This window comes from Pelodiscus sinensis, chromosome 17 (genome assembly GCF_049634645.1).
Source record: "Pelodiscus sinensis isolate JC-2024 chromosome 17, ASM4963464v1, whole genome shotgun sequence".
In the NCBI taxonomy this organism is placed as follows: domain Eukaryota; kingdom Metazoa; phylum Chordata; order Testudines; family Trionychidae; genus Pelodiscus; species Pelodiscus sinensis.
The window spans coordinates 24333420-24347979 of NC_134727.1; the positions used below are offsets into that span (position 1 = coordinate 24333420).

Below are 14560 nucleotides of genomic sequence, written 5' to 3' on the forward strand. Positions count from 1 at the left end.
GATACTGCAAATTCACAGGGCCTTGTGTAAATTCAAAACTTGTGTCACAGGAATCAATACCTTTTATTGAACCTTACCCACCTTGTGTGTGTCAAACCAAAAACTGCTTAAATTCTCACAGGCAAGAAATTGCATTTTAACATTGTTAAACTTTTTTTAAAAATCAGTTACTTTAACCTATTATTCCAAAACTTGGAGGAAGCATGTTTATGCCCTTCAATGCAGAATTTAAAAAAAGGGAATTTCGTTTAATTATAATTCCATTTACTTCAAAATGACAAACGAAGCATTTCAGGGATGATGATTGCAAATAAGTGATAGATTCAAAGTTGGTAAATAAGTATCCATCACCATCACAACTCAAGCAATGCTGTTCTCCTTTTAATTCTGGTTCTCCTAATTCAGTTCCTTATGTAATCTTGCCTATCAAACTGTAAACTCTTCCTAGGAAGGACTTAACTTTACTGATAGTTTAACAAGCTAGTCTAACTGGAAAAATGTAACAATAAATAGTCTAGCAGCACTAAAGACTAACAAACATGTAGGTGATATCATGAGCTTTTGTTGTACCCACAAAAGCTCATACCACCATTTACATGTTTTGTTAGTCTTTAAGGTGCTGCTAGATTTTAAGTTTTGATAGTTTACACATTTAAGAAATTGTGGCCTCTTTTTGAAAAATACTTTTTGCATTGGTTGAAATACTAACTTGATGAGTAACATTGCTTGTTGCCTGTGTTAGCTCCACCATGGGCGGGAGGGGGAAGAGGAGATGGAGAAGGGTGATGGAGAGAATCAAATGGAGCATAATCTGTAGGTTGGTTTCTCTTCAGAGTACACAATGTATCCAGGATTTCAGTCACAACTGTAACTTAAAATGTACTTCAAATTTTGAATCCAATTATACTGATCTTTCAAAAATATAGCATCCACTACGCTAGCCACATGTGGCCATTTGGCTGGTTGAGTGTGGCTTGTTTGTAAAAGCAATAGAACTGGTTGCACACCACAGATATAGAGCAAGTTCTCAAAAATAAGACATCCCTTACCCACACACTATCAGAAGCAAAAGGAAATCAGAACTATCTGGAGGAGACAAGACAACTATAGCCTGAACAAAGTTACAAAAATAGCCAGCCTTTGCACAAGAGCTGTTATGTTTGATGATAGCTTGGTCTGGCTATCATTTGTACAGCTGACTCAAGAATAACTAAGGCCATATTTTATGATCAGATAAATTAAAGGTATCTGTTCTTCTAACAGCTAGTACCAGCAAAAGACACACTGAAATCAAATTTGAATTCACGCAAGGTTGACTCCAGCAACTGAGAAGCCACATCCCATTAGAGACAAATAACAGTTTATGATAAGTTGTTAACTATTCTGAAGCAAAGCATAGTATCTAATACCATCAATATGAGCAATGTAAAGCAAGGATGCAGCCAGTGATCTTCTGTGTTTTAGATAATTGTTTGAAATTCCCCTATTATACTGACCTTACACACCTATGGCTACTTAACATTTGCTGAATCTTCATATATCAATGGGATTCCATCCTCAAACAAGCTTTTTGAAAAACAGGAAGTATAGTTAATTGGTGGAACTAGAGGATGGAAAGGGAAGAGGTGTATGATACCACAGGTTTCCAGTACTTTCACTGAAGGATGAGTGGGATTATAGGAGTGTTAGTGGTGTAACTAGAGCTAGCACTGAAGTAATTCAAGCTAAACTGATGAAGGCTGATGAGTCCTAACATTAGCTCAGAGATCATTTGGAGCAGTACTTGTAATGTTTCACAGTAGGCCGTATAGCACTTTTTCTTAAAATGTTTCCAGTACTTGAAATGGGTGCTGCAAATACTATGAATTACGAGTTCTGGGAGCTTCTTGTGAACAGGCACTGTACAGGAAATATTGCAAAACTGGTATTATCATTTAACAGCAGGTTAATTAGCCACAACCATTTACCTTAAGATATTAAGATGTATACCATTTCTGATACCCCATAAAATTGATTTAATTGAGCTATAGTAGAAGCACAATGTTCTAATTAATTTATTATAGGAACACAAATTCTTTCATTTGTCTGGAAAGAGCAAATGAGCAGATTGTACACACTGCAACTTCTTGTTCCTTCAAATACATCCCTGTGGCAAATAAATTGATTAGTGACAGACCTCAATTCTATCACCAACCTAAATTGTAACAGTTACCTTGGCCACAGTTGACAATTAAAAAAAAATAACCCAGTACAATCCAGTGAATTTATTTCTTGTAATGTGTGGATGTTTCAACTTTTGATTTAAAACATACAAAATTAATGTTTTCAGGTTTCTATGACAATTATGAATACTAGAAGCCAAGTCACAGAGCAGCTCATTAAAAAAACCAAATTTATCTTACTGGAAGATAATAAAACCAAGCATTTCAAATGCAGGCCTTATAGAAGCAAGTACAGCTGAAGCCCTTTCATCTGGCACACTGGGGGAACAGGGATGCTGGTAAATTGAAAATGCCGGTGAACTAAGAGGGAGGCATTTGGAGTGCTGAGCAGAGGCATGGAAGGGGCTGCAGGGCATGAGCTCCAGGAGTTTGGGTTCAGAAAGGGGGTTGGGGCAAGGGAGAGGTTCAGGATGCCAGATGGGGCATGGTCACCTCTGGTGGCTCCCGTAAGCAGCTTCCCATCCCTGCCAGAGGCATGGCCAGGTAGCTCTACTGTCTCCATCAGCAGGTAACAATCCCTGCATTTTCTGGCCGCTACTGTGTCTGCACTCCAGGAGGGTGGAGACAGGTGGCATGTCAGCAAAGCCAGTTGGCTATGCCTCTGCCAGCCACAGCAGCAACAGAGAACCATATGCAGAGGGCCATCAGAAATGTGGCCTCCCACCTCCAGTCCAGCACTCCCAATCCCTCCCATGCCCCAAAGCCCCTCCTGAACCCAAACTCCACCCACAGACCTGCCAGCCATACACCAACTGCATGATAAATCGGACTTTCTGTGCAGGTCAGAAATGGTTGTTTAATGAGCTTGCTGGTTGGTGAAATTCAGACAAAAAGGGCTTTTACTGCTTCTCTCTCAATGATTGGCAACTAATCAGAATCCCATCTGTGCAAGCAGCCAGGAATATAAATCTTCATTCTCTCTACAAGCATCTAGTTTAACTAGAAAGTTGTATACAATATTTAGATGGCTGGGGGCAATTTACCATGAATGTATACATTGGCATATCTAATAGCAGGTTCTGATAGTATGCATCTATCATTCAGACAACTGCTAATCTGCATATCAGATATATGATTTTGATTCTCCATATTAATACTCTTCCTTATGGAACATGGACACCAGTTGAAGAACCTTAGAGCTAAGTTCCTAGGAAATACTACTACAGGTATACAGCTCACCTTCCACCAGAGCTCCATATACCTTTTATAGCAACTGAACAAGTGCAAACATGAAATTAGTGGAATTCACACAGACTGAAACATGTCAGTATTTTGTCTTAACGAGAAAGAACTAGATTCAAATTGTATTTTATTTAGCTAATTCTTCTCTGTGCTCTGGAAAAAAAAACAGCTGAAGACCTTACTCATCTCCAAGTAGTCTTTGAAATATTAATGGACACTTACAGCACAGTTGCTGAAAGTCAAGTTTCATATTCTGTCATCTTCTTTAAAACAAGACTGCATCAACATAACTAAAAAAACCAGGATCAGCTGATGGCGGTCAGTAAATCTATTAATTACTACTAGGGACATCTAAATACACTCTTTATGGCAAGAGATAAAATATACATGACTGAGTAATTAGCTACCTAAGTATTTTGATTCAATACACTGACCAATCCTCTCCAAAGATTGCTGTGATAAAATGGTAGTGTTCATTTGCTCCAATTTATATTCCGAACATATGAAGTTGACCATTTAAAGCTTTATTGTAGTTTGTAATATAAACAAGTGCTGACATTCAGTCAATGTCCATTTCTGGAAGTTTTTTTTCTGTAGCTGTTGGAGCAGTGGTATTAGTGCTCTCTTCAGCAGGCTGGGCCCCTACGTTGGCATCTCCCTGGCCTTCTACTGGTCCATTCTGTTCAGCTGGATTTTGCTCCTCTTTAGGGACTTCTACCTTGGGTTTTGGTTTTGTGACTATAGGATTGCAGGTATCTGTCAATTCCTAAAACAACAATTGAGAGATTTTAAGTTACAGTACATATTACAGCTTTTGCCTACAACAGTCATTGCCTAAAGTAGCTTACAATGACAAGTCACATCTGAAGAACTACATAGAGTACTATTTTCAACAAAACCTCCTGAACTATTTCCATCCCTCCCTTCTACTCAGAGCTTCTCTAAGCATAAAAATTGGTAACTAGGATACCACTATGCAAAATGAAATTAGTTTTTTTTTTCCAAATTCAAACAAAATCTTACTTTAGTTTTAGCGTGTATATCCTTAGTCTTTATAAGAGGATCCAAAGCAAGACTTCTCTTATTCTGAAGATTAAGTTTATTGTTCATCCATTCCATAGCTTCACTTACACTCTTCTCCACTTTTATCATGTCTGCTGCATCTAAATGGTCATACTGATCGTCCTAATGTATGGGAAAAGTACACAACACATTACATTTACTTTGCAATGACACTACTTTAAAAAAACAAAACAAAAAAAACACACATCAGGAAACCATGTTATTTGTCGGACACTCCTACTACACTGAAAAAAGGTGGAAAGAAATTTCAAGGTAGCTTTTTAACACTTCCTTATGATAATCAGCAAAATATTTGATAAACTGAAGATACCTTTGTTTTGAATGCATGAATAATTTTCATATACTGTTGTATTTGCTTCCCCAGATCCTCAAATGCTTTTGGTCTTTCCTCCGATTCTTGAAACCGTGCCTGAATAGGCTGACCCAGAGTCTGAAATGAAGGACAGAACAAGTTATGACATTTATTGGACCTACAGTGATTTTTTTAAAAAATACATTGCAGTAGCTTTCAAAGGCAGGAAAATGAGCCCTCCCCCCCCTTCCATGTTAGGAAGCCTGCCATGTGCTGAACTGAAGGTGTATTCATATTAGTTCTTCTATAATATGAAGTTTCCTTCCCTTTCCTGCATTATTTGATGGGAAGTGAAAGTTAACTATTGACACTAGATTATCACTTGCATTTTATTTCATACAAACTGAAGTGTAAAGGTAGTTCATGTCTCTGAACTATTATTTCATCCTCTCTGCTAACTCAGGACTTGTGTACATGAAGCAGCAATGCACGCTAAAAGGGGTGCAACTGCCACAGCATACTAACCAGTTGCACAGTATTTTATTTGCTTAGACTCTGCCACTGTATACCAAAGGTTCCCTAATTTGCTTTCACTCCCAGCTCATGAGGCATATCCCACATTGTCAAATACTGGTATTATGTGTATGTCATCACTCGTCAAGAGAAAGTACAGGGCTCCACTTATTCACATTAAAATCTACTACATATTTGAGAGTTAGTCTGTCTTCAAGAATTCCTCTTAAGTAGGATCACCAAATTCAGCATAAAGCTTCCTCTTATAACTTAGAGCAAAGTAAGGGGTTAGTTGTACCAGGAAAACGATGTGCCTAGAATGGAACTGATTCTCAAAGCCATACAGAAGAGAATCACTAGGCAGGTGAAAAGGGCTGCCTAGCAGCATGCTCCCTCTCCAATCTGGGACTGCTCAAGCCCTGAGCCTCCTACCTCCCTAACTGCCCTTTAGGGAGGACTTGGCAGGGAGGGCTAAAAGGCTCCCCCCCAATTCATATGGGGACATCGCTGGCAGTTTCCCTTTGTCAGGGTGCAAGGGGAAAGTGCACAGTTTGCTGCATTCCTCATTCTGGCTGGGGAGCACAAATGTGCCTCTTGGCTCTTGCTCCCTGTATTTTTTTTAAAAAATACCATCTTTTAAATAAAGCATGTATGTTTTCTTTTTATTAAAAACCCCCTTAATTGATTTAAGGACCTGAGCAATGCCGGGTAAATGTGCTAGTATTTTATAAGTCAATAAATAAAATCCAAAAGGGAAGCTTTACTAAAACTAGTTACAACTTTTTATACAGAATATAGCTATCTTTTTACTTAAAATAAATAATCCAAGAGATTCAGACTAACATCAGGATTAAATCATATGACAAGGTAATTTTCTTCTCACCTCCAAAACTAGCCTTCCAGAACTTTAAAACTCATTTTTATAAAAAGACATTTTCCTGTTATAGGCGACCCGTGTTACCTTTTAAGAGCAAGTAGCAATTCCTGCATCTAAGCTTTCCTTCCTTTTCCAAAGAGATTCAGGAGAAAGACAGATGTCCACTCACAGTCTTACATATAACTATCATTGCCTTTCATATAAGCCTCAATTAAAAAGTTGCTTCTGCCTATCCTTTTAAATTATTTTCTTCATGTTTGCAAGCAACATCACTTCCCAACTCATTAAGTAATTTAGGTTCATTAGATCGTGATTTATAGCTTAAGTGGAATCAATTCAATAAATGCAAATTTGAGCATGACAGTTACAGTGCTGAAGTGCTACGTACCTTAAGTTCTGTTAGTTTATCAATGTAAACTTGTTTGGGTTGGTCTTCACCATCTTCATACAGCCAATTTTCAGTGTCTTCTAGTTTCAAAGTGAAACTATTTCTATCCTGAGACCAGAAAACCAATATAAATTGAATACTGAATTCAGAGATCATCTCCCATAAAACAAAAGAAATAAACACCTGGTGTCAGTTGGATTCTCTTTCCTGAAAGATGTAGAATATTTTTTTCTGTTACAACTTAAAAAAGATGTAGAATACAGTAGAATATTGTTACTGAAGCCTGGTCCACACTAGAAAGGGTTTGCCAGCACAGCAAACAGTTTTTCCAGTTTAATTGGATCTACGCTATCATTTTGTGGGGTATAGAAATGTATAAACCACACCGCTAATGTTATTTTACCAGCAACGGTTTCTAGTGTATATCTAGCCTTATTATAAAATAGAGATTATATAGAGGCAAGGAGTGTCAAATTATGACAAGGGCTGAATTCTATTCTAATTTGTGGGCTAGAAATTAAATGTAAGGATTATTCCCTTGAATTGGCTGTGATCAAAATAGCTAACTGAATCCGAGAGCATATAAACCAGTGGTCCCCAACACGGTGCCTGCAGGCGGGCATTTGTGTGCGCCCAAGTGCTCAGGGCTGGCCTGGCCCCGGGCACGTGGCGCATGCATGGTGCCGGAGCCAGCCCCAGGCACGCGGCGCTTGGCATGGAGGCTGGGCACGCGGCGCTTGGCAGGGGGCTGCCCTGCCCCCGTGGCTATGGAGGGGGGGCCGCCCCTGGGCACGCAAGTGTCCCCGCCCTCTGGCGCCTGGCAGGCGAACGGCCACACCCCCTGGCGCCCAGCAACCTCCAATGGTTGGGAACCACTGAATAAACAAAGGAATTTTGAGTAGGAGAAGAGAGGTTATTTAAGCTCTCTATTTAGCAGTGGTGCAACTGCTGTTGGAACACTGTTCCCAGTTCTAGTGTCCACAGTTTAAGGACGACATGAATAAATGGGAGAGGGTTTAGAAAAAAAGCCAAGAATTATAAAAGAATAAAACCCCCATGGTTCATCAAACTGCTCAACCAATTCTGATGAACAAAGAAAATATTAAGAGATGAACAACAGATAAGGATCTTCACTACCAGTCTATTTTAATTTTTCCCAGGGAAAATATAACCACTTATTACTACAACAAAAAATTGATGACAATTGTACAAACATTCATTTTTCTGAATATATCTTGGGGTTTATTTTGATGGACAGAAGTCTGATAGGGAAAATATTCAGTAAATTAATGCAGTGATGAACAGAATTCAATATGGTTTACTACAGAATTAAGTATCAGAGGGGTAGCCGTGTTAGTCTGAATCTGCAAAAGCGATGAGGAGTCCTGTGGCACCTTATAGACTAACTGAAGTGTAGGAGCATAAGCTTTCGTGGGCAAAGACCCACTTCGTCAGATGCATGTAGTGGAAATTTCCAGAGGCAGGAAACTGCATGCTGGGTTCCCAGCCCCACTGGCCAGCTCACTTCTGGCAACCTGCAATAATCTATTATAATACACAATATACAAGTTTTTTAAAATATAGATTGACGTCTCTAAACATGATTCTCTGATCCAGCAAGACCATGATGTTCCAGGACCACAGAGTCCAGATGGAAGACTGGTGGTTGGGAGCCCTGCTGGCAGGCTGCTGATGGCAGGGCTGGGAGACAGGTGGCATAACTGTCTGGCAGGACTGACAGCTCAGCAGTGGGGAAGAGCCAGCTGGAAACCCACCTGCTGGACTATTCCTGGGGGCAATGGTAGGGGGACCAGAAATTACTTCCCCTGGTGTAGCAAAATCCCTCATCCAGGACTGGTCAGGTCCCAAGGGTGCCAGACCAGAGAAGTCTAATCTGTATTTGGAAGATGCAAAAAGTAGGGTGAACATTCAGAAAAAATATATTTTGATAAAACCTGGGACTGTCTCAATAAAGACTGGTTTAAACCAGGGGTTGGGAAAAGGCTGCCAGTGGGCCATATCCAGCCCACCAAGCCACCAGATCCAGCTTGTGGCCACCTCGCTAGAACCCTTAGAAAGCAGCTCACACTTTTTAAAAAGCCAGTTGCTCTCCACTCTGGACAGCTGAGGAAGAAGGAGGAGGGAGTCTTCCCACACTGCTCCTGCCCCAGCAAAATCTCTCATCTCCCACTGGCCAGTTACCCACTGGATAGGAGCAGGGTTGGAAGCTGTCTCCCTCCCCCTCCATGCCCAGAGCATAGCCATGTAGAACAGCCTCTGGCACCCCACTCCCTCTGACAACTGGCCCCAGGTTACCACCCAAACCTTCTGTACCTCTTGCCCCCTTCCCTGACCTTATACCCCCTTCTAGAGCCTCTACCCCAGTCCAGAATTCTCTCCTGCACCCTTACCCCTTCCTGGACTGTGTACCCTAAAGCCCCTGGCCCAGATCACAGCCCCTTCCTTCACCTAAACTCCCTCTCAGACCCCTCATCCCCTCCTGCACCCCAGGTCTCCTACCCCAAGCTCCCTTCTGAATCTAACCTCCATCCCAGACCCCACACCACCTCCACAGAAGGGGACCACTTGCCAAAATCTTGGAGTGACACCCCTCCCCCATTACAAATTGGCCACTCCTGGTTTAAACTGAAAACAAAGGGACTTCGTGTATAAATACTGACAGAGAATAAATATTTAATAATGGGCTCTTCAATCGAGAAAAAGATGCAAGATGATCCAGTGGCTGGAAGTTGAAGCTAGACCAGGGTTGGGCAAAAGGGCCTCCGTGGGCCAGATCTGGCCTGCCAAGTGGGTTGATCCGCCCATGGAGGCCCTGCCACTCCCCCGCCCCTGGGCCAATTAGAAAGCTTCCTCCCCCCTGTGAGCAGCATGCAGTGCTTTGAAGTGCCGCACACTGCTCACAGGGTCAGAGGAGACATCACACATTCCTCCGCCACCAAGCCCTCATTGGCCTGAGGGCAGGAGCAGCATGCAAAGTTTCTTCCTCCCCACCCTGCGAAGAGTACATGGCACTTCAAAGTGCTGTATGCTCGCATAGGGTGGAAACAGAGCAAGGGAAGCTTCGCACAGCTCCCCCACCCTCAGGCCAATCAGGGATTAGGAGCAGGACAGCATGTGACATCTCCCGTCCTGCGAGCAGCACATGGCACTTTGAAGTGCTGCGTGCTCCTCGCAGGGCAGAGGTAGGGCTGGAGGAGGCTTCGCATGCTCTCTCTGCCCCCAGGCCAATCAAGGCCTGGGGGTGGGGGAGCTGCGTGAAGCTTCCTTCACCCTGTCCTAGCCCTGCGAGGAGTGTGCGACACGTCAAAGTGCCACACGCTCCTCACTATCAAGGCCGGGGGCAGGGGAATGTGAAGCCTCTTCTCGCCCTACCAGGGGCATGGGTGCCTACTGGGAAGGGAGGCAATGGGGCTCCCCCATCCCCAGACCACTTATGGTCTGGAGGTGTGGAAGCCCAGAAGCATTCTGGCACCGCCCCTTCTGGCCCATGGTCACTTCAGTAATTTTTTGAAGTGGCCCCCAGCCAAAAATTATTGCCCACCTCTGAGCTAGACAAATTGAGACTGAAAATAAGGTGTAAGTTTTTACCTGTTACAACAGTTTACTAAAAGTCATTGAGACTCCACTATCAGTTTTTTTTTTTTAAAAGATGCTCTAGGAATTATTTGGGGAAAATTCTAAGATTAGTAAAATTTTAAATAATTACTAGTCCTTTCTCGCCTTGGAATCTTTGAATTCACAGCTCAAAGGGGGAGATTTGCATTGAGAACAAGGGTAAAATACAATGGTCCTGAAATGAGAATATTTTATCCACAAATTAAGCTGACTATGACAAAGTACTCCCCATTCTCACTCTTTTGGACTTTGCAAATATTAACTTTTTAATTACTGATTGTTCCCAGGTGAAATGGAAAAGGGAGTTGAAGCATTCAAGTCTTTGAGTTCTAGAATTAACCCTTCCTTAAGATTAGTGTAGAGCAGGGGAATAGACCGTTATTATCTCCAGTAATTTGCAAAATGTATTATCAGTTTACATTTGTCTCAAGTTTAGAATAACTTTCCAGTCCTCATGGTTATGAGGACACTTCTCTTTAAAAATGAAAGCTTCATTCTGAATATACCATGCAGACCACAAACATATTCTGGGTATATGACACCCCTGTTTTAAAGACTGCTACTGAAATTGATCTGAAATATTAGACTACAAAGAACAAAAATAGTAGTCAAATTGGTAATACTTACATCTTCATTAACAAATTTTTCATATAAGCCACAGAGCTTGTCTCTCATATCATACACATATTCCTCTACTGCATTCTTGGCATCATTACGCTCTTTCTCCAGTTTATCCTGCATTATCATTTTACCCTGCAGAAAAGAAGTTAGTTCAATCTTACTCAAGAATTAGAGGTCAATTAAAATTATTTGAAAATAGCACTAGAGAAACAACATACTTAGTAGCAGATATGAGCAAAAGAAGAGATGCACTGGAGATCAGGACAGAGGCAATTCTAATTGAGTATTTTTATGGGGAAGTGAATTTAAGCTTATCTGCTCATTCTATAATCATCACTGAGAAGCAGACATGGCAGATACTCCAAAGGCCGGCATCAAAGCTTACATTTTATTTGATGAATAATTTTATTCTCCTGCCTGTTGATTCCTTGAAATGAAACCTGCTTTCCATAAGGATTTCTGTATTTTTAGTTAGGGATGCCTTTGTAAAGGCAACCCCATCTTTAGGAACTAAATCCAATTTTGAAGCTGATAATTAGATTTCTTTGCCTTTAGTTGGGCACTTGGTATCTCCAAAGAAGAGATACAGAGAACAATGCCCTTTTGGTTTGGAAACAGTACTTTTTGATGATCAGGGTGCTATCATCCCACACTGTTTCCATCGCTGAGGGAGGATGAGTCCCAAGTAGGGCCTATATCTTCAAAGGGAGAAAGGAAAGATTCAGGTAGCTGGGCCTAATTTCAGCCTCAGAAATTCTCCAACCCTTTGCAAGGTCAACACTTCCTAAATAGAAAAAAAACAACACAGCAGAGTAACACATGTACGTCTGCCAGCCCAGTGTCCAATGCAATAGGTACCTTAGATTTCAGTAGCAACGGAAATCTCTTCAATCATGAGAGAAATAGCTCTGGCACATAGAACATCTTTCTGCCAACAAATTGCTCACCACTCAGAACGACTCATTCAAGCACTCACAAGCAAGATCACAGGCAAACCAGGTAGAAGAATAAAGAGCCAGATACATCAGAATAGTGATAGAAATGCAGCCGTATGAGTCTGGTCTAGCTGAAACAAAAGACAGGACTATGCAGCACTTTAAAGACTAACAAGATGGTTTATTAGGTGATGAGCTTTTGTGGGCCAGACCCACTTCCTCAGATCAATACATGGAAGAAAATTGGCACAACCATATATACACCAAAGTGATACAATCAAAAAAAGTGAACACATAAAAATGACGAATCAAGTTTAAGAACAGAGGAGGGGCGAGGGGGGAAGATTAGTGTCTGTGAGGTAATGACATTGGGGTGATAATTGGGGAAGCTATCTTTGTAACGGGTGAGATAATTAGCATCTTAAGACCTGTATGCAAAGTGTCAAATTTAAGCATGAATGACAGTTCTGAGGCTTCTCTGACACTTTGCGTACAGGTCTTACTCTGTTCTTAAACCTGATTCGTCATTTTTATGTGTATTCACTTTTTTTGATTGTATCACTTTGGTATATATAGTCGTGCCAATTTTCTTCCACATATTGATCTGAGGAAGTGGGTCTGGCCCACGAAAGCTCATCACGTAATAAACCATCTTGTTAGTCTTTAAAGTGCTGCATAGTCCCGTCTCTTGTTTCAGCTACATCAGAAACATTACGAAATGGACTAGTAGTTCAAGAAGTTTTATAACTCTGAAAAACGGAATGTGGTAGTAAACAAACTCCTTATAGATGATTGCACTAGCAGAAGGGATACTGACAGGTGAGGCATATTATTTGTATTACAAAAAAGAGTAGGATCACCAAGCAGAATTGGTGACTGCTGACAATCCCTAGCTTAAAATTTATGTAGCATACCCATCCAACTCAAAACTTGACATCTATCTTTCCAATTTTAAGAGTGGTCATAACATAGCAAAGAAATGCAAGACCAATACAATCCGAACTGCCCAAGTAGCTGGAGGACAAGTGTTTTAGCTGTGGCTATCCAAACAGGTAGCAGACATTCAAGGCACTAGATGGATCAACTGACTAGAATAGGTGACAAGCACTTCAGAATAACCATTAAGTCTATAAAGCAATCCAGTACTAGTAAAATAAAAATCAGTAAGAGTTAGAAAAATTTAGCTGCCGTAAAAAGTATAAACAAGATTTTTTGTTACAATGAATTCTTTGCACTATCGAGTTACCTCATAACTGCAGGGTTTTTACCATTTAAGGTGGTCTCAGAAGTCCTTCAAAGCCTTGTGGATTGAGGTGAGCAGCTTCCATTAACTGGCACATTAACATCTCCCCAAATGCCACATGACCCCAGAATTGAGATATCTGCCTTTGATTAACATTCTTTTGGAGCTTGCATTATTTTATTAATTTGCCCCACTCCTGCTAACATTATTTTAGAAACAAGCATGAGTAGTACAGTAATAAATACCAAAGTTATGGGTTCTGAAACTTCAATTACCAAGCGATTTTCCAAAAAGTAATTACAAATTATCTGCAATTGTAGAACATTCCTGCAGAAAGTTACAGCAGTTGCTCATCAGGAAAAAGGGGTCATTTTTAGCTGTCTTCACTGCAGTAGTTTTGCCCTTGGAGAAAATTAGCTAAACAGTCTCCTTTTGCTGTTCTTAATAGTTCACCCTTTCTCCAGCTGGAGATAAGGTGAAGTCAGCACCTTGTGACCAGCAGTCTCTGTGCACACTAGATAAGTGAAGGGCAACATAGGCTAGCGAGTGGGCTGCATGAGTGGCCATCCATCTCAGTGGGCCATAATATTGTCAGAACCAAGATGGTCTCCCGGAATAAGGTAGATTTGCTAACTGCTTGTGTACCCAATATGTAGGAGGATGCCAATCAAACTATAGCAGCACACTGATTGGATGCAGAGGGAGCACAAAACTCTCACAAGTCAATGTTGTGTGCAATCAGCACGCACTTCACGTGGGTGTCACTTTAGTAATACCAGTAGGAAAAAAGTTATGCAGACAGAAACCAGCGGAATCTGGCAACCCCAGCATATGGGTAATGATAAACAAAATATCATGTGGATCATGCATAGAACCCTGATAGCCCACCACTGGTCTAGGTAATGAGGCAAAATAACCAAACAGTATTTTACCTCATTCTCAATGAATAAGTTCAGTATATCCTTCCCTATCTGCCACAGCAGTTGATTCTCAATGGGAAGGTCCACTGTACTAGTTTTCACTTTAGCCTTCTTGGCTTGAGGAGGTTGATCCATTTTCTTGTCTTTTGATCCAGCTTGAGATGTCTGCATTTAAAAAAAAAAAAAAAAAAACACACGCACCCACAAACACATTCAGGATGCAATAGTCACTAAGGGAACACTATTCAAGTTGCATGTGTCTCCGTTTTTTGTTACAATGTTTATTAAAATTTAATTTACTAGGAGCACACTATCAGTCTCTGCTATTTCATTTCACCTGAATGAAATTCTTAGCTGCTTTGAAATTGTGTCAGTCTATAGATTTTGCAGCTCTCTAGTTTGGCATTAACGAAATTCTGCAGCAGTTCATTTATTAAAAACAAGACATTTTTAAATACTGAATTGCATGTGAATACAAAAGCCTTGTGCTATTTTAAATTTTAATTTAGCTTTATGCTAATTTTCTGTATCAAAACCAAAACTATATGGCACAAATTGGTGAAAATTGTGGTTCTGGCAGCTGAGTAGCAGTCAGTGGGAGCATTTGGTATTAGTCATGTTGTCAGAGAGGGCTTAGCACATTTTTTG

General features: G+C 40.8%; 1 protein-coding gene across 2 annotated transcripts in view; it reads right to left on the reverse strand.

Annotated features, from left to right (window-relative positions):
- Positions 1–3907: 3907 nt before the first annotated feature.
- The window catches only part of HSPA4 (heat shock protein family A (Hsp70) member 4), a 51160-nt gene continuing 40507 nt past the window's right edge, over positions 3908–14560 (reverse strand). For both annotated transcript variants that reach the window (XM_006128531.4, XM_075900320.1), the window contains exons 14-19: positions 13925–14077; positions 10821–10946; positions 6558–6665; positions 4798–4917; positions 4428–4589; positions 3908–4170 (exon numbers count right to left, since the gene is read on the reverse strand). In XM_006128531.4, the coding sequence (XP_006128593.1) occupies positions 3964–4170; positions 4428–4589; positions 4798–4917; positions 6558–6665; positions 10821–10946; positions 13925–14077 (876 nt within the window). In that variant the 3' untranslated portion in view covers positions 3908–3963. The remainder of the gene's footprint in view (positions 4171–4427; positions 4590–4797; positions 4918–6557; positions 6666–10820; positions 10947–13924; positions 14078–14560) is intronic.